This window comes from Cryptomeria japonica, chromosome 3 (genome assembly GCF_030272615.1).
Source record: "Cryptomeria japonica chromosome 3, Sugi_1.0, whole genome shotgun sequence".
Taxonomy (NCBI): Eukaryota; Viridiplantae; Streptophyta; class Pinopsida; order Cupressales; family Cupressaceae; genus Cryptomeria; species Cryptomeria japonica.
Window position 1 is genome coordinate 55874236 of NC_081407.1, and position 24220 is coordinate 55898455.

Below are 24220 nucleotides of genomic sequence, written 5' to 3' on the forward strand. Positions count from 1 at the left end.
CATAGTTTTCATTCCAAGTTTGACATCTAGAAATAACCCTTCCCTTTAGCCTAACCTCCCATAAAACTTGCTATTAATTATTTTATCGTCAAAGAATTATAAAACATTATATATAACTAATCGATGCCTATTTAATTATGTGTTATCAGTCCATGCTAAACACTTGTTAAATAATCATCGTGATTGCCTAATTATAAAAGGCTGCACCCATTCCTCCTAACTTACATTGCTTTCAAGTTTTTTTCATACACTTGTACTAATTAGTATTTGCGTGTGTTTCATCCTCAAAGTGGCCCTAATTATAAAAACCTAGGTTATCGTGCCTTATTCCTAGAAAGTGTACATCTATTTTTAGCCACCTATTTACTTTTGAAGGCAAATTAGAGGACATTTACGAAATCAACTCTGCCCTTCGCATATGGAATTAGTTTTACAAAAGTAATATATCATGAAAAAAACTAATTTCTTCATAATCTTTAAACTAAACTGAATTCACGTAGATAATGCTTGTCTTGAAACTGATTTCTTCATAATCTATTCCAATATTGAAAAGATACTTCAATGCTCTACAAAAATCTTAGATTTATTTTTTTATAATTTTATTAGGTAGATAGACTGAAATTTTTCAAATTTACTAGGTAGATAGAGGTCTAAACTATACTGAAATTTTTTATTTCTTATTTTAAAGTTCAAATTTGTAAAGGATTTGGTTTTACTTGTTTTAAAGGGTAATAGTTATTGTATAGTATCTATAAACATAAAAAAAAACACGACGTTAGAATATGTTCACTCGTAAGATTAAAAAACAAACATATAAATTTCCAAATATCTTATATTGCCCACTTTACATTACACAACTATAAAAACCTCAAATGACTAGATTAGAGACTTTTGTTTATATTGAACGATACTACATCTGATTTTAATTGAGAATATGTGAGTTTTTTGCATATAAAGAAGATGGATGAAGACATACTTGTAAAATAATATATCTTTGGTTGGAAGCCCCACCAAAATAAAATAGAATTTTATATCTTGTCAATTTAACTTGACAAATCCTTGTTAAGTGCACATTAAAAAAATTATTTGATAGATAATTCATCTATTTGTATGTACTAGTTTACTTTTGTGTAAATATTATTTATATGATGTGAAATTGTAGAATGTATTTGCAGCAGTGTTACAACAAAACATTTCCTACTTTTGACCAAAATATATTGCCTCCTCATACCCTGCAAGTTTACAACTAGTTGAACCTTGAATGCATGTTCCAAAGAGATTCTAATTGTAGTTGTGCACTTAAAATATTACAGAAATATGTTATTTGTAAACACTTTTGTCATTTCTCAAGTTACGAAGGTTTCACAGGTCGACAGGAAATTGATTTAGGTTTTAGATACAATTTAAATATAATTTTTATGCAATTTAAATTTGAAAAATTAAAAAACAAGAACAATCGAAATTTTTAAGAGATTTTTTTTTTGTGATTTAATGAAGCAATTTATAAAAATACATAATTAAAATGAAGCTCTAATAAAACATACATCAAGTTTAAAGTCGATTCCTTTAGTTTTCTTAGTTTTTTTAAAGTCATAGGACCTAGTTTAGTCTCTTATGTAATCAAGTGTCATCTACAATTCCTTCGTTCGTTCAATAGATAGTTCAATCCTTTCCAAATACTACAATAAATATTGAAGTAAAACATTATTTAAATGCTTGAAATTTCAATGGAATACAAAGCCTAAGAACACAAGTGGGTCTATCCATGTGTTCATAATAACATTCCTTCTATGCATGGAAATCCATAGTTTATTCAATGAATTTAGATTTTCCTTATTTTGGAAAATATAATAGTCACATGTGAGACTTGTGTGATTTTGGAGATCTTGGGAATCTTTAATAACGTTGACTGAGAAAGCTTCTTTGAGGAAGACAGAATCTAAGAAATTACTCTCAGTTTAAAGTTTTCTATTTCAGGAATTCCACACATGTAGCTAATCTAATATGTACCATGAAGAAGAATGGTAAAATATGTTTAATAGAAAGGCTCAAAGAGTAGAGTCCAACATATTTTGGGGGTATGCTACCTAGCTTTAGGTACCATACAAAACTCTCAATAGAATAAAAAATAAGAAATAATAGAAAACTCATATACCATACTACTTTTAGAGAAATTCTTATCAGTATCATAATGGTCAAAATATTATATATAAATAGAGTCTTAATTATATTCAATTTCTCAATCATGAACCAAAGAAGATGAAGGCTCCATGCAACACTAATATATCACATAAAAATAGATATTCACAAAAGAAATTTTTTGGAAATAAAGCAGACTACTTTTGATTTCCCGAATAAAATATGAATACAAACTCAAAAATTGCAATGCTACAACTAAATGGAGAATTAACTCTCAAGGAAAACTCTGCAATTAACAACCACAATTTGCACTAGTGGAGTTGTGTTATGTAATCTTTTTTCACCTCTTTATTTAGGACCAATAACTTTCTTATAATGTTTTAGAAAGTGTAACACTACTTATTAGTTGTCTAAAGGTCTAGTTGTTTATATTCAAGTTCAAGAAGGTTTTTTTAATGTGTAATTGTGTAATTTGGAATTAGGATTTCACCAAATAAGATAATAAAACCACTAAATAGCCAAATTAACCATACATTGAAAGAAGGGTGAGTCCAATAGATCTAGCCACAATCCAAATAAGGAAAGGGCTGAAATTATGATTAGATTCACTGGTTTGTTTGCCTCCTTTCTAAATTGAAATTGGATTTGTGATTGTGAAATTAGGGGAAAATGAGGTATAACTGAAGTAAATTGATGAAGACATAATGCTACAAATGTCCCACGGAGCCACATACTAGGATCTAGACAAAAGGATTCGGAACGTGTTCCCAAAAGTTCCACCTGATTTTTTGGGACTAGGTAGCACAAATCCACCCTAGTCCTCTGAATTTTCTTCGTCAATAGTTGAACCTATTCATCACTGTTGGAATTCCTGAGTATAACTTGTTGGGCATTGCTGCTGCTTGGATATGATGTTGTCATTGATGTCAACATATTCCTGTGATTTAATTGATCCGGTTTGCAGTTTAGTTTTTCTGATCAGTACTTTGCAGAGTTCGGTATTTCCTCAGGTATATTCCGGTGTGACCAGATCTTGAGTTGAGTCTTTGGGAGATTGTTTAATATGTTCATGTGTATCTACATTTCAGATAGCTCATGATTTGGTACTTCGCAAGCTATCCTTCTAGTCCGAGTTGTTGCTATTTGGGTGTTCTTGAGTTTCAGATGTTGATCGATGAAGATTTAATAAGTGGTGTTGGTGCAGCTATTGTGGATGGTTCTAATGTTCTTGTTGGTGTTTCCTAATTGTGTCCTATTTGTTTTGGTGGTCTGTATTGATCCTTGTGCGTGTTTTTGGTGATTTTGTTGATTGTGATAATCTTTATGTTATGCAAACTTCTTGGTGATGTAGCATGTTGCGGTTGATGTTGGCGTAATTTCCGATGGTGTTGCATGTTGAGAATTTGATTTAGGTCCATGTTATATCATGTATATCATCATATTGGTCCGTTGGTTGATCTTTATATCGTGTGATATAATTTTATAATTGTGAGATGAGGGTTTAGCCAACCTTGTTGCCAAGGTTGATGATCAGTATATATAGATGATGTAGTCATGAAATTTTGGGTATCGATATAGTGTCTGCATTATCAAAGAGTGGAGAGATTGTTGCAGGGTAGACAAATGTACTTAACTGGAACTGTCATCGGGCATTAGCAGATGCTATTATTGCAGTTCATTCCTTCCGGATTGTAATCCGAATCTTGTTGTAAGTCAGTGAGACTTCCCTGAGGGTTGTAGCCTTCCGATTTATTACATCTTGAGCAGTGAGTTCTAGGCAGTGTGTCTGAATGCATGTGCATTACCCATTGTAATATTCTCATATACTATTGTAGGGTATCATCTTATTGTGGGTACGTTCCCACCATGGTTTTTCCCTTAATCGGGTTTTCCACACCAAATCTTGGTGTTGTGTTGTGCTATCAATTCTCTTATCTTTGTTGTTACTACAGTTTATCAGATTTGTTTTTAAGGTTAAGTTTAATAATCCGGTGAAAATTGATTCACCGCCCCCTCCCCCCCCCTCTCATTTTTCCTTCATTCTTGTTTCCAATAATTGGTATTAAAGCTAGATCCTCTGAAAGAAGCTTAACTGCTTGAGGTGATCCAAGATGGCAACTGGAAGTGGAAGTGTTATTTTTAAGAAGGAGAGTTTGAGATTTGATGGAAGTAACTATGCTATATCGAAAAACAGGATGGAGGTACACTTGAGATGTCTTTGGAGAAGATTACTAGAAGATTACAAAGGATGCCTATTATGTTCCTCAGAATGCACCGGTTACTGCAGCTGAGATCACAGATGCTAAAAATAACATTAGAGCTAAGGAAGCATTGCTGAGTGCCCTGACTGATTCTGAGATGACTAATGTAATGGGACTTCAGACCGCACATGAGATCTAGGAGAAGCTTGAGACCTTATATGAAGGAGATAAACAAGTCAAAGTTGCTAAGTTGCAGAGTTTGAAAGGGAAGTATTTGATGTAGCCATAACCGGTAAAACCCTCAACAAAGTCAACCGGCTTATGTGGCAAGAGAAACATAATGAAAGCAGCAAGAAAAAATTACAAGTTCACGTAAACAGATCATATTAAATCCTTTGAACTTCCGGCAATCATCTAATGATCATCATATTATCATCAAAGAATATCTGGTAATTAACCGGTTACATGCAGGCTTCAAGCTAGATACAATCCAATAGGGACTCTAAGAATCAACTAGATCACAATATATGAATCTCAATCCTTATCCTAAGTTCTACTTCCTCTGCCCCCATAAATGAATATATAATAACATATTTATACCCACTGGAACACATTCGGGTCGGCCTCAAAAGATTGCATTCAGCAATGTAGGATAATGAAACATGTAATTAGGTCGGCCCTGAGAATTAAATAAATATTTCTGAAAAATAACAACCAAGTGATGTGGCTCAATAGGAAGGTCGGCCACATGCCAAAGAACATCTAACAAGACCCAAGATGGATCCACATGCCAAGAATCATGCCGGTAATGAAGGAAAACCAATTGGTAAGCACAAGAACTGTCCCGGAACCCAGAAACAGTCAACCGAAAGCGATAACTGATCGGAAAAGAACACAAATGAACTAAAAATATGGAATCAAGCACATGAAACCATCTAGAAACCGAAAATAAGATCTGCCACGAAGAACAAGCAACTACTGGTACCAACCTGTAAGAACACAAAAAATTGCACAAAGAACTAAACAAGAACAAAATTGAAAGGAAATATTTTTTGGGTTGATGCAAGATTGCTCATCGACTGGGGAAGCTACTGCATCAGACAACCCAAGTGGAAAAAAATGTTCCATGAGAGGCAACTCATGAACATCTAAAATGATTCGGAATGAAGATCCCATGCTCAGGTCTGATCCAAACATCTTCTTTATCTGCCAACCTCTGCTTTAGCTCCTCCGGTGCCTCAACCGGCTTCTCTAACTCTTGACTCCCTTTGTTTCTCTTTCTTTGCTTCAGATCTACCTCTATTACTGCAACTCTGATTTGGTTCTTCCACAAGACTTCATCCGATTTGTCACCATCAACTCTTTGTCGACCAATTCCATCTGTCCATCAGGTTCATCTGTCAGATCCTTCTGCAAGCTCATGTCACCCTCTGGTTTAACCTTTGCAACTGGTTCTATCAGATCTTTCTTCAAAACCTCTGGTATGACCTCTACAACCAGTTCTATCAAACCTTCTGGTATAACCTCTGCCATCGGTTTCTCAGTATTGCAACTTCTCTCAAGACTTAGATTCTTCACCTCCTTCTCTTTCTCCTTCAAAAAAATCAATGTGAACTTTTGTCCATCCTTTTCAATAGTAACTAGGTTTCTTCTATAGTCATAAATAGCTCCTCTATCATACTACCAAGGTTTTCCCAACAAGACATGACAAATACTCATAGATACAACATCACATTAAACCTCATCTCTAAAAGGCCCAATGTTGAAATTCACCAAACACTGCTCCTTTATCTCTATCTTCTGATCATCTTGTAACTAAGTCACCTCATAAGGACAAGGAGGCTTAAGCCTCTTCAACCCAAGCTTCACAACCATCTCTTCAGATACTAAACTATCAGTACTTAAACTATCTACAATGACCTTGCAACACTTACCACCTGATTTGCATACAGTCCAGAAAAGACTCTTCCTCTAAGTAGATCTGGTATCCTTTCTTCTGAACATAAGGGATTCTCCTTGCTCCGATGCACAGTCAAATCCGGTACCATCACCTTCTAGTTCCTCACTTGCCACTCAACTTGCCATTCCTTGCTTACATTCATAGAATCTATGTCTGGTTTCTCCACACTTGAAACATTTGCCAGGAAATTCTCTGTCGGTACTACTTCTACCTTTCCTCGGTGTCTTGTGTTCTGGTTCTTTACTCCACTTAGGTTTTGACTGCTCTTCTTCAACCAGTTTCTTCATACTATCACTCATCTTGGAATTCTCCTTTCCCTTATTCGGTTTTCTTCTTCTCACCTTCTCCTCGGCCTTCAAAGCATACTGGTAAGCTTCTTCAACTGTGGAAACCTTAAACATACTCATCTCATCTTGAATGTTAAAAGCAAATCCATTGATGTACCTTGCCACCTTTTCCCTATCCATCTCTCTATGTCCAGATCTAATCACCACCTTGTAGAATTCCTCAGTATATTCCTTCACAGTCATGTTTCTTGTTTCAGGTTCTGCAACTTCTTGAACAGTTCCAATTCATAGTCTCCCAGTATGAACTTGGCCTTCAATCTTGCAACCATCTATCTCCACTGGGTGATCTTCAATTCACCATTCTCCACTCTGTCTTTCTGCAATTCTTTCCACAACAAGGAAGCATGCCCTTTCAACTTGGTTTGTGCCAACCGGACTCTCTGCGGGTCCTTGGGATCCTCAAACTCAAAGTAGTCCTCCAACTCTCTGATCCAGTCAATCAGATCCTCCGAGTTTAGCATTTCGAAAAAGTTGGAAACCTCCACTTTATGAACTTTACTCGCTGGCACCACTGCTCTCAGGAATCTTTCCTCTCTTTCATCTTCTGGTCCTTCAGCATCCTCAAGCTCTTCATCGGCTTCCTCATATTCATCCTCAGAATCAGGGTTTCTCTGCAAACCAACCAAAGCGTTTCAAATTTCATTCCTTACTTCATTCTTGAAGTCTTCCATCATCTGCTCTACCCTCCGAGGGTTTGTCCTCCTCAATGGCATCTCTTCTTCCACTTCGGTGAACTGCCTCAACTCGGCGATTTGACTACCGGTTTCAATTGCCTCCCTCGGCGATCTATTGAACACGAACGCAACCTACCTCCAATCGGCAATCTATCCACCCCAAGGAATGTCTCAATGTTTGCAAACGATTATTCCATCAGCCAGTCCATAACCAGCTCTGATACCACTTGATGCAATTGATGGTATGAAGAAAGAATAAGTATCTGGTAGATTACTGAGAGGGGGGGTGAATCAGTAAATAGAAAAACTGATACAAACTTTCCAAACTCAAACTCAATCACTCAAAGTAAACTTATCAATGAAATACCACTTGTCAAAACTCATAAGAATACTCAACATCAACTGGTTAACTGTTACAGCAACTTAACAGTAAACAACATTTAACTTGTAAACATCCAAATGCTTCACCATATGTCAATGCTTCATTTCTCAATGCTTCCGGTTATCATGCCTTATCAGAAATAGTTAGATAGTTAATCAAATCAACAATAAGATCATAACCACAAAAACATTCACCACATGACACAAGTATTTATACGTAGAAAACCCAAATAGATAAAAACCACGGTGAGATGGGACTTACAAGAAAAAATTTGAACTCTTCTGAATTTCGCCCTATTAGGAGCCAAGCCTGTTAAAGCTTTTACAAAAGTCCAGTTAAGAACTGATCCTGTTAGGAATCACCCAATTAAGGGATTGACTACAAATGCCTTGTTAGAAGCAAATACCCTGTAAGGAGTACCCTCAGTAGAGGATTCCAGAATTCAAACTAATGGACTACCTTGTTAGAGGATTTAATAAATAACCAAGCTTGTTAGAGCTTACCCGGCTAGGGGATTTCAATTCTGTTGTAATTGTTAGAAAACAACAGGAGTTTCTTGATCTGTCTGAATAGCACTACATTTGCTTGATCAGATCCATTTAAGCTTCTATCTGCCTTTAGTCAAACTGCAGACTCATTCTCTGGTTTGGCAACCACACAGTCAACCGATTTCTGTCAATTCTTGCCAACACCTAAATGAAACAACTTCATCGACCTTAAATACAAATCAATTAGGTCATTAACATAACAAAATTCTTACCTTCTCTCATCGAGATTACAAACAAGTCGTTACAAGCATGACCGTTGGATTTCATAGCAATCTCTACACATCGATCAAGAAAACCTCAACCGCTCCTTGATTACCACTTCATCGAGCTAAGTAACTCATCACATGCTTTGCATTAGATGCAATACACTTTGCTCATTCCCTAGACAAATAAACAAACGCGCCAAAACAATCAACCTTGTCTTCATACAATGACCATACGTGTCACCATCATTACCGCTCAATATCATATCATAAACCAACATAACCAATTCAACAACCTTAATCGGTTAGGGTTTAACAAAAATAACTGATAGGGTTTACCGGTTACATAACATAGAAAGGGTTTAACCTTATACACCGGTTACCGGTTCAACTCACAAACTTACATACTGGTTTACAATAACCTTCACAGTTCTTCCTACCGATTACAAGCCAATATCAACAATAACAATAATATCAGCAATATCATTACCAGTTCAATTAACATCAATGACAATATAACATATCATTAATGCAATCTTCATGCAAAGGCCAACAATCTCCCCCTTTGGTATTGATGACAATACAAATATCAACACCATTGCTTGCTTGTTGTGATTGTGAATAGGAATCCTAGTTACATTACCAAGTATTCACATGCTCTGTCTGTCTTCAGTCTGTCACTGGTTTTCCCATAATCACATAATTTTTCTTCCCCTTTGATAGCAATGCCAAATTGAAAGTAAAACATGTAATGTCAAATTTTCACTGTGCATCAACAACATACTACAACTTGATGCTCCCCCTGTGAAATACATCCACTTCTACATTAACCCTTGTAAAATTTTGCAAGTAATTTAGGGACTGATGCAATGAACATCATGCTCAACTAACTTCATGAAGAGGGACAACCCCTAACTGACTTCTAAGATACTCAAAAGTAGTCTTAGGCTGAGGTTTGTTAAAAATATCTGCAAGCTGCTCCTTGGTAGAAACATGCTCTAAGATAACATCTTTACTATGAACTTTTTCCCTCAAGAAATGATACTTCAATTCAATGTGCTTGGTTCGTGTGTGCAAAACATAGCTTCTGAAATCTTCATCTTAAAACCTTCCAAAATGTGCCTCATCCAAATATTTACACAAGATCTAATGAAATATTTATGGCACTTGTATTATCACATAAAATCTTTATAGGTTCTGAAATCTTCATCTTAAAACCTTCCAAAATGTGCCTCATCCAAATAGCTTGTGTGCAATTTATATAAGCTGCAACATACTCAGCTTCAACAGTAGATTGTGAAGTACAACTTTGCTTTTTGCTACTCCATGAAACAAGCCTTCCTCCAAAAAAAATGCTCCATCGGTTGTGCTTTTCCGGTCATCAACATTTCCTGCCCAATCAACATCTGTGTATGCCTTCAAATCAAAGTTTCTTCCATATGGATACCATAATCCATAGTCAACATTTCCTTTCAAGTATCTAAAGATTCTCTTGGTTTCTATCAGGTGTGTTTCCATAGGATTCTTCTGGAATCTAGCAACTATGCCAACCGCATGGACTGTATCCGGTCTGCTATGAACAACATAGTGCAATTTGCCAATCATTGACCTGTATTACTTCTCATCAACAGACTTAGATTCATCTTCCTTGGATAACTTACAACCTGCAACCATTGGTGTCCCAACTAGTTTACAATCACTCATGCCAAATATCTTCAAAGCCTCTTTCACATACTTAGATTGTGTAATGAAAATACCATTCTTCATTTGTTGTACCTGCAAGCCTATGAAATTTTTTATTTCCCCTACTAAAGACATTTCAAACTCATTTTTCATTTCATCTGCAAAACTGTTGCTCATGACATCATTACCTCCAAATATAATATCATCAACAAATACTTCACTGACTAGTATTCCATCTCCTTCAAATTTGAGATATATGTTACTATCATCACTGGTTCTCAAAAAGCTTATCTTTATTAATGTGTATGAAGCCTTTCATACCATGCTCTAGGTGTCTACTTTAAACCATATAAAGCTTTATGCAATCTGCATACCATGTCTTTCTCATCAGTCAAAACATAACCATCTAGCTGCTCTATGTATACCTCTTCTTCCAATATCCCATTCAAAAATGCAAACTTAAGATCCATCTGATATACCTTGAACTTCTTATGGGCTGCAAATGAAAGTAAAGTTCTGACACCTTCAAGTCTTACTACTAGTGCAAAAGTTTCGCCATAATCTTCTCCTTCTTCTTGAGCACAACCTGTAGACGAATAAAAATGACCATATTTCTAAATGAATATTTTATGTTCATTTCTCTATTTAATTAAATTACCCACATTCCTCTATTTAATTAAGTAAATTACTCAATTTATTTAAATTAAATTCACTAGACTTCTTTTTACCATTTAATGAATAAATCATTTTATTCAATTAAATCCCCCCTATCCACTTTTAACTAAATTCAAATTTAATTAAATAGTTATCCTAAATTGAATAAATCTAATTTATTTAATTTCCCCAAATTGCAACCAAATTGAATCAAATTAACTTTATTTCAATTAAATCCTATTATCCCTCCATCCACTTGCATTTTCCTACATCTCCCACTTGCATTCTAAAACCTATTTCTAATCCCTTCTAGACTCTTCTAATCGCTTCTAATTAGCCTAACCCATCTTCTAAACTTTGTCACATCCCTAAGCAAAGGGAAGTCTCTTCTCAAACCCTTAAAGTCTTTGATAACCATTAAAGGCTTCAAGTCTTCAACCACTTAATTTTCCAAAGTCTCCCAAACCATTAATGGTTAATTCAACCCTCTTACATGGTTAGAGACTTTTTGCCTAACTTAACCTTCATCCAACCCAAGGGTCTCATCAAGCCTTTAATGCTTTGACCATGATTATCTCTTAATCATTTGCACAAGGGTTTATCCTTGGATTAACTCTTAATCCAATGGGTAAGCCTAACTTAAGCTTAACCCTTATCTCTAGATAACCATGAGGTCTTCTCAGGCATTTAATGCCTCCAACCCCTTCTCTCAACCCAACCCTATGTTGACACTTGTCACCATTTCATTGGTGCAAATTGCAAACATGGATTCCCAACTTTCAAACTCTACCCTTGATCAACTCTTTCAATCCTGACCATCCATTGCCCTATTTTTGCTATAAATAGAGCTCTAATTGCTCCATTTTGAGATATCAGTCCAAGTTTGTAGTATCATACTTATGCTCAAATACATTCAAGCTTTCATTTCATATATGCTCATCATTTAGCCTCTCTTTAGAATAGAAATTAATCTAATATGCATTTTAGAGTATTTCTATTATCATTAGCTTAAATCATTGAACTAATATAGTATGCTAGGATAGTTTGTTTACTAACCTTGTCATCTTATAGTTAGTTTATTGCATTTCTAGAATCATGCATAGTTTAGGATGCATTTCATATTAAAATCAACAAAAGCATCCCTCGTTCTTGCATTTGCCATCCCTAAACCATTTTGCTCAGTGATTTGAGAGCAAAAACATTGGTTTGAGGGACCGTGTAAGATAGAGAACCATGGGACCAACCTTGAGAAGCTGAGTGATACTTCATTACTCCATAGCTTGCACCAAAAAGTCCTGTGGGTGTGTGAGCAAGGCTCCATAGAGCTCCATTTTTCACATATTGAGCTCTATTGACCCGCTTTTCCGCATACACAACTCTTGCAGACTAATCTTGCCTTGTTGCGAACTACAACACCATCTTCATTCAACTTGTTCATGTATACCCATTTAGTACCTATAACATTCTTATTTACCAGTCGGGGTACTAGGGTCCAAGTGTTGTTTTTCTCAATTTGATCCAATTCCTCTTCCATAGCTTTAACCCAATGATCATCACCAAATGCCTCCTTAGCAGTTCTTGGTTCAATGGTGGAGATCATGCAAGAATTCTCTCTGATTCTTCTTCTGGTTAGTACTCCTACATCCTTATCTCTAATAATCTACTCAGGATTGTGATTCAGTCTCACATATCTAGGAATAACATGATCATTATCTTCAGGTTCAACTTCTTCATTGTCATCATCTTCTTCTGAATTTATCTGTTTCGGTTGGATTGGTGCATCAGAATTTGCTTTGCCGGTTTCAGATTTCATAATTTCTGGTTCCAAAAACAAAATGCAAGGATCTTCATCCTTTTCCTCAGAATTGGTTCCTTTTGAGACTTCAGGAAATTCATCCACTCGAACATCAATACTCTCAATAATTCTCTGTGTCTGGTTGTTAAAACATTTGTAGACCTTACTCTTGGTGGAATAGCCAAGAAATATACCTTCATCACTTTTAGCCTCAAATTTGCTAATGTAATCACCTCTTTTAATAAAACATTTGCTTCCAAATATCTTAAAATAGCTAACATCAGGTGATCTTCCACACCAATATTTATGAGTATTTTCCTTACCTCTCTTTACTAGAACCCAGTTCATTGTGTAGACAGCTATCTTGACATCTTCTCTCCAAAAGGTTTTCGCTACACCTTGTATCAACATTGTCCTAGAAGCTTCAACAACTGACTAGTTGTTTCTTTCTGTGATACCATTCTGCTGTGGTGTCCTTGGTGCAGAAAGTTGCCGCTTGATACCATTCTCTTCATAGTACCTAGTGAATTCCTCAGAAGTAAATTCACTGCCTTGATCTGTCCTCAGACATTTTATCTTCTTACCGCTCTCTTTCTCAGCTAAGGCCCTGAATGCCTTGAACTTACCAAAAGCTTTAGTCTTATCTTTCAGGAATGTGACCCGCATCATCCTTGAGCAATCATCAGTGAGACTCATAAAATATCTATCACCTTGATTGCTTTTTATTCTTATTGGTCCACAAAGATCTGTATGAACCAAATCTAACAAGTGTTCCACTGAAAAGGATTTGCTTTTGAAAGTTGAAGAAGTCATCTTTCCTAACTGACATTCTTTGCAAAAAGCATTAACCAATTTGTCTAACTGAGGCAAACCTCTCACTGTCTTGGACTTACTCACTTTAACAATGTTATCAAAGTTTATATGACAAAATCTCCTATGCCAAAGCCAGCTATCATCTATTTTTTCAATCAACTAGTTGCTAACTTTAGAATTAAGATGAAATAGGTTACCTTTAGTTTGTTTCCCGATTGCAATCAATTCACCTTTGTTGTCAAAGATTTTGCACATACCATGTTTAAACTCCAGTGGGTATCCTTTTTCATTGAGTTGTGACACACTCAAAAAATTGTGCTTTAGCCCTTCAACCCTGTAGACATCATCTGTACTGCTTTTCCCATTAAGAAAAATAACTCCTTTACCTTTAACCATGCAGGGTGAGTCATTGTCAAATCTAACAACATCACCATCAAATTCTTTCAAGGAAAGAAATCTGCTCCGATCACCGATCATATGATGTGAACAACCACTATCAATGATCCAATCATTAGAGTTATCCATCCTGAATACTAATGCCTTCTGGTCTAATATCTCTTCCTTAATAGCTACAAACACAATATCTTCACTAACATCACCATCAGATTCTTCATTAGTGATACCATTATCAATAGCAATGAGACAATCTCTCTTGCCTTTACCCTTATACTTGAATTTATCTCTCGTGTTCATTTTCACCATTAGGACAATTAGCCGCTATATGACTAATCTTGTTGCATGCAAAACATTTAAAAGGTAATTTACCTTTGTATTTACCAGTGCCTCTAGGCAACCACTTTGTCAACAATGTTTCAAGCTCCACTAAACTATTTTCATCATTAGCATCTCTGTTGGATCTAGATTCATAACCATGACTAGTATCTCTACTTTTTCTCACAGATGGGTTAGAAATAAAGCTCTAAATGCAGACTCATACTTTTGTACACTACCATCATAACCATTTAGTTCAAAAGTAGTAAGCTTGCCAATGATGGAATCAAGAGTTACCTTTGCTTTGTCAATGGATTTCAGCTCCTAAATAGCTGCAACTCGAATAGCATAGACCAGTAGCAGGGTTCTCAGTACCTTACTGATCACTATCCTGCACTCTTTATTTCACCGACTATCTCTTTTATCCTTTGACCATACTGTTGGATATTCTCACCTTCAGACATCCTCATGTCATCAAACTTTCCTCTTAGACTCTCCTCTTTAGCAATCTTGACATGTTCATCACCGCTATAAATCTCTTCAAGTTTTTTCCACACTTCATATGCAGTTTCAAGACCATGAACATCTACATATTCAGCATCAGACAGGGAATTGATAATAGTTTCAAATGCTTGATGATTTTCTTGTTGTTCTTTCTTCTGATCATTAGTCAGAATTCCAATATGTGCAATATACTTAGTCTCTACATAATCCCAATACTGACTTCCCAGACTCTTGATGTAAATATTCATTCTGTCGCTCCATATCCTCTAGTTTTCTCTGTTGAACTTCGGACCTTCCTTCTTTATCATGATCTAGAAGATCTTTTCCTCGAGCTATTAGACTTAGACTTAGACCTTATAGGACCTGAGATGCTCTGATACCAATTGATGGTATGATGAAAGAATAAGTATCTGGTAGGTTATTGAGAGGGGGGGTGAATCAGTAAATAGAAAAACTGATACAAACTTCCCAAACTCAAACTCGATCACTCAGAGTAAACTTATCAATGAAATACCACTTGTCAAAACTCATAAGAATACTCAACATCAACTGGTTAACTGTTACAACAACTTAATAGTAAACAACATTTAATTTGTAAACATCCAAATGCTTCACCATATGTCAATGCTTCATTTCTCAATGCTTCCGGTTATCATGCCTTATTAGAAATAGTTAGATAGTTAATCAAACCAACAATAAGATCATAACCCAAGATGCCAAAGAACATCGAACAAGACCCAAGATGGATCTACAGGCCAAGAATCACGTCGGTAATGAAGTTAAACCAACTGGTAAGCACAAGAACTATCTCGGAACCCAGAAATAGTCAACCCGAAACAATAATTGATCGAAAAAGAACCCAAATGAACTAAAAAGCTAGAATCAAGCACATGAAACCGTCTGGAAACCGAAAATAAGATCTTCCACGAAGAACAAGCAACTACTGGTACCAACTAGGAGGAACACAAAAAATTGTACAAAGAACTAAACAAGAACAAAACTGAAAGGAAATGTTTTTTTTGGTTGATGAAAGATTTCTCATCGATCGGGGATGCTCCTGCATCAATATTAGATGTCGAAGATAGGAGAAGTTGAGAACATAAACTCTTTCATGGCTAAGGTGAATGAACTTGTCCTAGGTATCAGATGTGTTGATGGAACCCTTGAAGAAGATGAAATTGTTGCTAAGGTGCTGAGATCATTGCCCCCTGCTTATAAACATAAGGTAGTTGTTATTGATGAAATCCGGAGTGTAACTACTGTGACAAGATATGCTGGTTGGAAATATTGTTGCATTTGAACTGAGCAAGTTTGGTAAATCACATGGAAAGTCAAAGACAACATTTAGAGCATCTATATCAGGAAAACAGAAGTATGACCTTGATGAATGCAGAATATCCAAATATAAAAGAGAGAGAAGAGAGATGGAAGAGCAAGAAAGAGAATTGGATGAGCTTCAAGCATTGATTGCCCAGAGATTGCCTAAGGGAGCTGGTAAGTATGATGGTAAATTGCCTCTGAAATGCTTTTCTTGCAATAAGATAGGACATTTTGCTTCTAGATGCCCAGAGAGAATGTCTAAGTATAATAGGCATGATATATATGATAAGGATGATAGAAATAATAGATATGAAAAGCATAAGAAGTATGATAACTATAAGCCTTACAAGTCTAACCAAAAGTTTAAGCATCAAAAGAACTATTATTATGTTGTTGATGAAGGTGTTATAGATGAAGAATTAGAAGGAGATGAAATTGTATTTATTGCTATCAAAGAAGATAGACTGGTACCTGTTGATTCCACAAGAAGCACTACCGGGGAGAAAGCTTTAACTGCTAAGGTTGAAGAGAAAGATGAATAGGTGATTGGCAGTGGTTGTTCACATCATATGACCAGTGATAAAAGCAAATTTGTCAGTATAGAAAGGTATGATAGTGGAATAGTAAGATTTGGAGATGACAAAGCCTATATGTTTCGTGGTAGAGGTTCTATTTCCTTTGATGGTAAGCATAACACTGATGATGCCTTGTATGTTGAAGGTTTGAAGCATAATCTTTTGAGTGTTAGACAAATGGTTGACAAAGGTTATGATTTGCTATTCAAGAATGGAAAATGCAAGATTCTAAATGCCTCTGGTATAGAGATTGCATCAAGAACTAAGACAAAAGGTAAGATCTTTCATTTGAATACTGGTGAGAAAAGTTGAATGATTGCTCAGATTGATGAAAGTTGGTTGTGGCATAAGAGGATATGTCAAGTTAATTCAATGATTAAGATCCTTTCTACTCAAGCTATTAGAGATTTGCCTAAAATTATTAAGCTTGCTAATCCGGTATGTAAGGAATGTCAAATGGGTAAGCAAACAAGGATTTTTTTCAAGAGTAAACAGTATACATCTAATGGATTGTTAGATCTTGTGCATACTAACCTATGTGGACCTACAACAATAAGAAGTGTGAAGGGTGACAGATATTTCATGTTATTTATTGATGATTATTCCAAGATGATGTGGGTTGCCTTTTTTAGGGAAAAATCAGAAGCATTGGACAAATTCAAGATATTCAAAGCAAAGGTTGAGACTAAGATAGGATTGAAAGTAAAATGTTTGAGATCTGATAGAGGAGGAGAATTATATTCCGGTGAGTTTGACTCATTTTGTGAGAAGCATGGAATTAGAAGACAATTATCTGCTCCTAGAACCCCACAACAAAATGGAGTCGTTGAAAAAAAGAACATAACTATCTTCGATGTTGCAAGGACTAGGTATATTGAAGGGAATGTTCTGAAGATTTATTGGAGAGAAACTGTTAGCACTGTTGTTTACATATTCAATCGAGTTCATATAAAAGGTGATACCAGTAAGAATCCTTATGAGCTATGGTTTGGTCATGTTCCTGCTGTGAGATATTTCAAAATTTGTAGAAGCAAGTGTTATATCAAGAGAGATGAGGATTTAAGAAAATTTGATGCGAGAAGTGATGAAAAAATTTTCTTGGGATATCCAACACAGAGAAAAACCTACCGGTGCTACAATAAGAGATTGAGAAAGATAGTGGAAAGTGCAAATGTGAAGGTTGATAAGAACTATGGAAAAGAAATCAAAGCATGCAGATATGATGATGATTAGGATGTTGTTTTAACACTAAATCAGACTGAAGAATTCAAGCAGAATGATTCGGTAGAGATAGTTAATCTGGATGTTGCTGCTGTCGGTGAAGAGGTGCAGGAACCTATAAATCAGAATAATCAGAAGACTCTGAGGTATGTAAGATTAAATCATTCTAAAAATCAGATTATTGGTAATAAAAATAAAGGTGTGATGACTAGGAAAAGACTAGATGCTGAAGAGGTATGTTTGATTTCTAAAATTGAACCTAAAGATGTTCAAGCTTGCAAAGATGAAAATTGGATGAAGGTTATGAAAAAAGAATTGAATCAGATTGAAAATAATAACACATGGGAGCTTGTGCCTAGTCCTAAAGACAAGAATGTGATTGGTACTAAATGGGTATTCAGGAACAAATTGAATGAAGTCGATAAAGTTGTCAAAAATAAAGCAAAACTAGTATGCAATGGATATATACAAAAAGAAGGAATTGATTATGAGGAGACTTTTGCTCCGATGGCCAGACTTGAAGCTGTTAGACTATTGCTTGCATATGTTGCTTATAAGGATTTCAAGGTATATCAGATGGATGTCAAGTCAGCCTTCTTGAATGGTGATCTTGAGAAAGAAGTCTACATTGAGAAACCTAGTGGACTTTCGTTATCAGATGATGGAGACATGGTATACAAACTGAAGAAAGCTCTTTATGGATTGAAACAAGCCCCTAGAGTCTAGTATGCTAGATTGGATAAGTACTTATTGAAATTTTGGATTTAATAAAGGTACTGCTAATAGTAATCTATATCTCAAGATTGAGAATGATAACATATTTATTGTTAAAATTTTTGTTAATGACATTATCTTTGGAGGAGATGATAACTTGAGTATGAAGTTTGCCAGTGATATGCATAAAAAATTTGAAATGTCTATGATAGGAGAAATGAAATTTTTCTTAGGTTTGCAGATTTCACAGACTGGAAAAGGTATTTTTATATTTCAAGATAAATATGTGAAGGAATTACTGAAGAAGTTTGGGTTAGAAGATTCTAAACCAATTGGAACTACTATGGTGACTGGCTGCAAATTATCTAAAAATGATGAATCTCCAAAAGCTAATCAAATCAAACCTTGTATAGATCTATGGTTGGTGGACTGCTATATCTAACTCAGACTAGACCTGACATTATGCATGTTGAGTGCATGGCTTCTAGATATCAAGCTGATCCAAAAGAAAGTCATGTCACTGCTATACAAAGGATATTCAAATACTTGAATGGAATTGTGGATTATGATTTGTGGTACCCTAGGAATGATGATTTCATGCTATGTGCTTACACTGATGCTGATTGGGCTGGTGATGTTGATGATCGAAAGAGTACCTCCGGTGGTGCATTCTTTTTGGATCAGAAATTGGTTTCATAGGCAAGTAAGAAACAATATTCAGTTTCCTTATCTACTGCTGAAGCTGAGTAAAAGTAATTTGTCATCATTGGGAGACCATAAACCAGAGGGAAAAGGATAGTCCATACCTAGGTTTTGCAGACTCATACATCTTCCCCGTCGACGAGAAAAAGAAGAGGCCAAAATATATATGGATATCTAAATATAAGACATAATATAGAAGAAATATATAAAGATAAGAAATAAATTAAAGAGAGTAAAGTGAACATGTTTAATAATCTTATATTCTTATACATTGAGCTCAACCAATAGACTAAGAATAAACATAAAGTGAACATATTTTTCCATAAATGTAAAAAATCTATTCTTGGATTATATTTTATCCTAAGTCTATAAGTTCATATTTAAAATGTAAATGCAAACATATAAAAAATCTTTCTTATTATCTAAAATTTCCAGTGAGCTCTCAATATTTGGAATTATAGCAATGTAGATGGTGTATTTAAAGTTCTGAAAAATTGTAAATCATAATGATATCATTATATGATATCCATCTTCAATTTTGCAAAGAAGTTACACCTTCTCATAAGATATCTCAATAAACCATGTGTCAAAGAGAGAAAAACTGGAGAACTCATGCTTAGAGTGTGAACTCATCTAAGTTTGCAAAACTTTCAAACCTTATATAGCTTATGTAAGGAAAAGGATTTTGTAATTGAACATGTTCCAATAATTGCAATAGCATTTATTGATTTAAAGCTAGATACTTTTAGTAATATAGCATTAATTACAAGGACTTTAAAGTTATTTGTGTTGATCATGAATACCCATAATTGAATGAAATGTATTCATGTGAATACTCCTAACTAAATGAAATGTATTCCTTAGATCTAAAAACAGCCCTTCATGTGATGCCACATCAGGAACCGATAGAACATTACTTAGTGCACAATTACAGTCAGTCTAACTTTTTTTGGACACCTCAACAAAACTCATGTTGATGTGGCCCTAAAACCTTAGTCATAAACAGAAGACTTACCAAGTAAACTACTGTAAACAATTTGGAGTGAATTTAAATTGCCACCAATGATTTGCAGAGGTGTCAAATTAAGATGCTCAACTACTGGATCCTAAAAACACCAAACTATGCAAGTGGGAGGAATTACTAAATATTCCAACAATCTCCCCCTTTAATTTCAACCACAATGATATTGATCCTCTCCTCTAATACACTTGAAAAAGTACGGACGAAGAAAAAAATTCAACCATGATAGTACCTAAAATAATAGATAAACTAAAAATATAACACCTAAAATAATAGATAAACTAAAAATATAACACCTAAAATAATAGATAAACTAAAATAAGCAAATTGAGCATGTTTCCAACACTTTTCCCGCCTCCATTAAAATTTGCTCATTCTGAGCGCTTATGAGGTACTTGCACATTCTGTTGAAAGCTGCCTAACAGAACACTATCTAGATTAACGAAATGATGGGAATGCAGGTTTTGACTATGAATGAGGTGATACAAACTTAGATAAGGTAATCAGTCTATCTAAACACAACTTGCCCCCACACACACACAAACAACCTGTATTTCTTCATCTCTTCATTGTGCTAAACAGTGCCAAGGACGAGTAAGGGATGTTTGTTCAACATAAATATAAATCTTTTTTTTCTAGTTCTTTGTAGGTGATTTTATTCGACATTTCCTGTATCTGTCTGTTTATAAGAATTTTTGAATCTCGATATTTCTCTTACTCCGGAAATAAAATGTAATTTGTGATCGTTCGGAGACTACAAACAAGAGGGAAAAGGGGATCCCTTACCTGGGCTTTGCAGACTCGTACATCTTCCCCGTCGCCGAAAAAATGAAGAGGCCAATTTCGGCATCGCAGAGGACAGAAAGCTCCTTTGCCTTTTTTAACAGTCCGCTCTTGCGTTTTGAAAATGTAACCCGACGATTAACAGGGTTCTGTATCTTTTTCAGATGCACCTTTCCCCTCACCATTCTATTCAATTCGTAGGAGATGCAGAGTGCAAGAAAGAGTCTACGCACAAACAAAGCTCTCAACTACTCAAATCACCATATGAAGAGATTTCTACACGTTTGTATTACTAAAGTGAACATCGTACTTTTTTAACCTAATTAAACAACTCAGACTTAAAGCCTGAACATTTTGACGCAGGATGTCATGTCAGTAACTACTGTTTCTGACGTAAATCTCGTGCTTGCTTCGCTTTAACGAATGATGTACCACGAGGTTAAAATGTACTCTTGTACTAATTTTGGATAAAACGAGAAAACTGGGATGGAGAAAACCTATAGGTTTTTCCGACATCGTAAGGGTCGCTATCACCTTTGCACAACTCGCGAACAGCATGGAGATTAAATTTGATGGTCATCTCTGGCCAATGAATTTGTCAATATATGGCTCAAGATGAGTTTGGCAGTCATTTCAGTTTTGGTTTGTTTTTTTTTGTTTTTTTCTCTCTAAAAACATTAGTTTAGTTTATTTTGGTTAATAGTCATTTTGGACTTATTTAGAATTATCTGTATAATGCTTTTCGATTTGATTGTGTAAGTTTTTTTTGTTTTTTTAATAATATACAAATAGATTAATAGATTGTGGAAATGTAGTGACACATTATTTAGAAGTATTTGTGGAACTACTAATCTCATGAATATTTGATTCTTCTTCATATTTTTAAGCTATTATATTAAATTCATGTTAATAATACTAGTTAAATTTTGCATTAAAAAATTAAAAAGCAAATGTTAAAAAAGAGGAAAAAAGATTGTGGAGTTAGCATTTTCGACAATTGTTACTTATTTTCAGTCCCTCTTTTTTCATAGAGTTAATTTTTTATTTTCATGTAAATAGCAAAAGGCTCCAAATTATCCTCTTCTCACAATTAAAAATTTGCATGTGAACACTTGAACTACTTAAATTTAGATTGAAATGCTGCATGGAGACATAAGGATATTATATATAAAATTTACATATAAATTATGAATATAAAAATTCAAACTCCAAAATGAGGCACCAAGAAAGAACTACAAAAGATTTAATGATGTTTGACAAGTAATTTAATTTTATTTGTTTATTATTTTTAATATAATGAAGCGCAAAGTTCAATTATTAAAAACTAAAAAATATAATGCATGACTACATGAAAGACAAGTTGAATGGAATCAGACTTCAAGGAGTTTATGTTGGATCTAAACAAAAGCAATCAAATTACAGATAAGGGAATCGAGAAGAGAATGAGCTTTTCAATATTGATCAATTTGAAGGCTATTTTATTAACACTTACCATACCTTGTACTAAGTGTTAGGAGTTGATACCGATCAAAAAAAAAAAAAGTGTTAGGAGTTGATGATAGAACCACAATCCCAATAAGCTTATTGATCATGGTTATAAACATTCAGAATCTAAAGCTCAATAGGGAGTTTGATATTGTTGCTTATAATGCAAATAAAATTGATGAGAAGTTATCACAATCCCAAATAAGGGTTACAATTTATTTGTCCTATGTTGTAGCCTTATATGATGAGGTTGGATTTTATAAGGAATTCATTAACCAAATGAAGACAAGTACAAAATGATCAATATTCTTCCATAAGGCAATGTTTGAGGAGATGTGATTAGAAATAGCCTATTGACCAAGAAGTGAGTGCTAAGAGGTCATTTTGGATTACAATTTAGAAGGGGAAGAACAAACAAAGGAGGACCAAAATTATCCAAGGGCATTAGGTGAGATCAAGAACCCTATTTTCATAATTAAAGTTATGTTGGATAATGTATATACCCTTGCATAGTGGTCTCATGTTGTACAAGAGAAGAAACTTGAGAAGAGGTCTATATATAAAATTATAGGGGGTCCATTGGGAATAGATCACATGTATTGTTATAAGGAAAAAGAAAAAAAGAAAAAATGCCTATGACTGCTCATCATATGCTAGAAGAGCCCGTATTATCAATTGGCATTCTTTCTAAAGAATATTAGAAGAAAAATTTTGAACAAGTTCCTCTTGTTTCATATTCAGTAGATGTTGGGGAAACTAGGGAAACTGGGGAGAATATAATAGTTAAAGAACAAAATCACATTACACATTCACCCCCAAGGGTGCATATTTTAGACATTTCTCAAGACGGGTTAGCTATCAATATCAAGTATAATGGAGATGATGCTAATTGTATTAGAGCTTTTGCATGCACATAGCTAATATCAAATGATAAATTTGTTAAATCTTAGGAATTTAAGGATTATTCTCTAAGACTAAAGAAAAATAAATCCTATATTAAGATGAATAATTCTAGGGTAAAGTTAGATTCCACTCAAGTGGAGGAATTGGCTTGATAGATTATGAAAGAGGTTGAATTTCAAGTTAACAACATTACTCCAAAGTAGGGGAGAAATTGTTCTAGGATAGTAGCGTAATCCTATTATCAAATTAGTATATAGCCACTATAATTTCTCTAGACACTATCAGAACATAGGATGAGGAAGCTTTTGCAATGAAAGAGCAAGCTTAGAAAGCATATTTGCATAGAGATTGAAACTTTGTCAATTTTACAACTATTTTACATGAACTATGCTTTTTTTTTTATTTATCAATTTTACAGCTATTTTACATGAAAGAGAAAGGACTTAGATCATATGATTCACTATTTTACATGAACTATGCTCTATTTTTATTTATCATGTTGACGATTAGTTTTAGTATGACATTTCATAGATTATGTTTCATTATGCCATGTTTTAATTTATCATAGTGAACTATGCTTTGTTTTTATTTACCATGTTGACATGTTTTAGTATGATATTTTATGGACTCTATATATGTGTTTTTGGAAATGTTATATATATGGACTAGTTAATGAGTTGAATAGAAAATGAACTTAACGAGTCGTTAACAACATAATGAGTCATAGCAAATGAACTTAATGAGTCATGTTGTACCAACTTAATGAGTCATAGAAAATAAACTTAATGAGGACATAGCAAATGAATTCAATGAGCCACAACAAATGAGCTTAAAAAACTTAATGTGTCATAGCAAATGAGCTTAACGAGGACAAAAAAAATT

The 24220-nt window shown here is 34.6% G+C and overlaps 1 protein-coding gene across 1 annotated transcript in view; it reads right to left on the minus strand.

Moving 5' to 3' along the window:
- The window catches only part of LOC131873951 (MADS-box protein GGM13-like), a 35881-nt gene extending 14467 nt beyond the window's left edge, over window positions 1–21414 (minus strand). Inside the window, exon 1 of the mRNA XM_059217135.1 lies at window positions 20954–21414. Within this exon, the coding sequence (XP_059073118.1) occupies window positions 20954–21135 (182 nt within the window). The 5' untranslated portion in view covers window positions 21136–21414. The remainder of the gene's footprint in view (window positions 1–20953) is intronic.
- Window positions 21415–24220: the final 2806 nt, after the last annotated feature.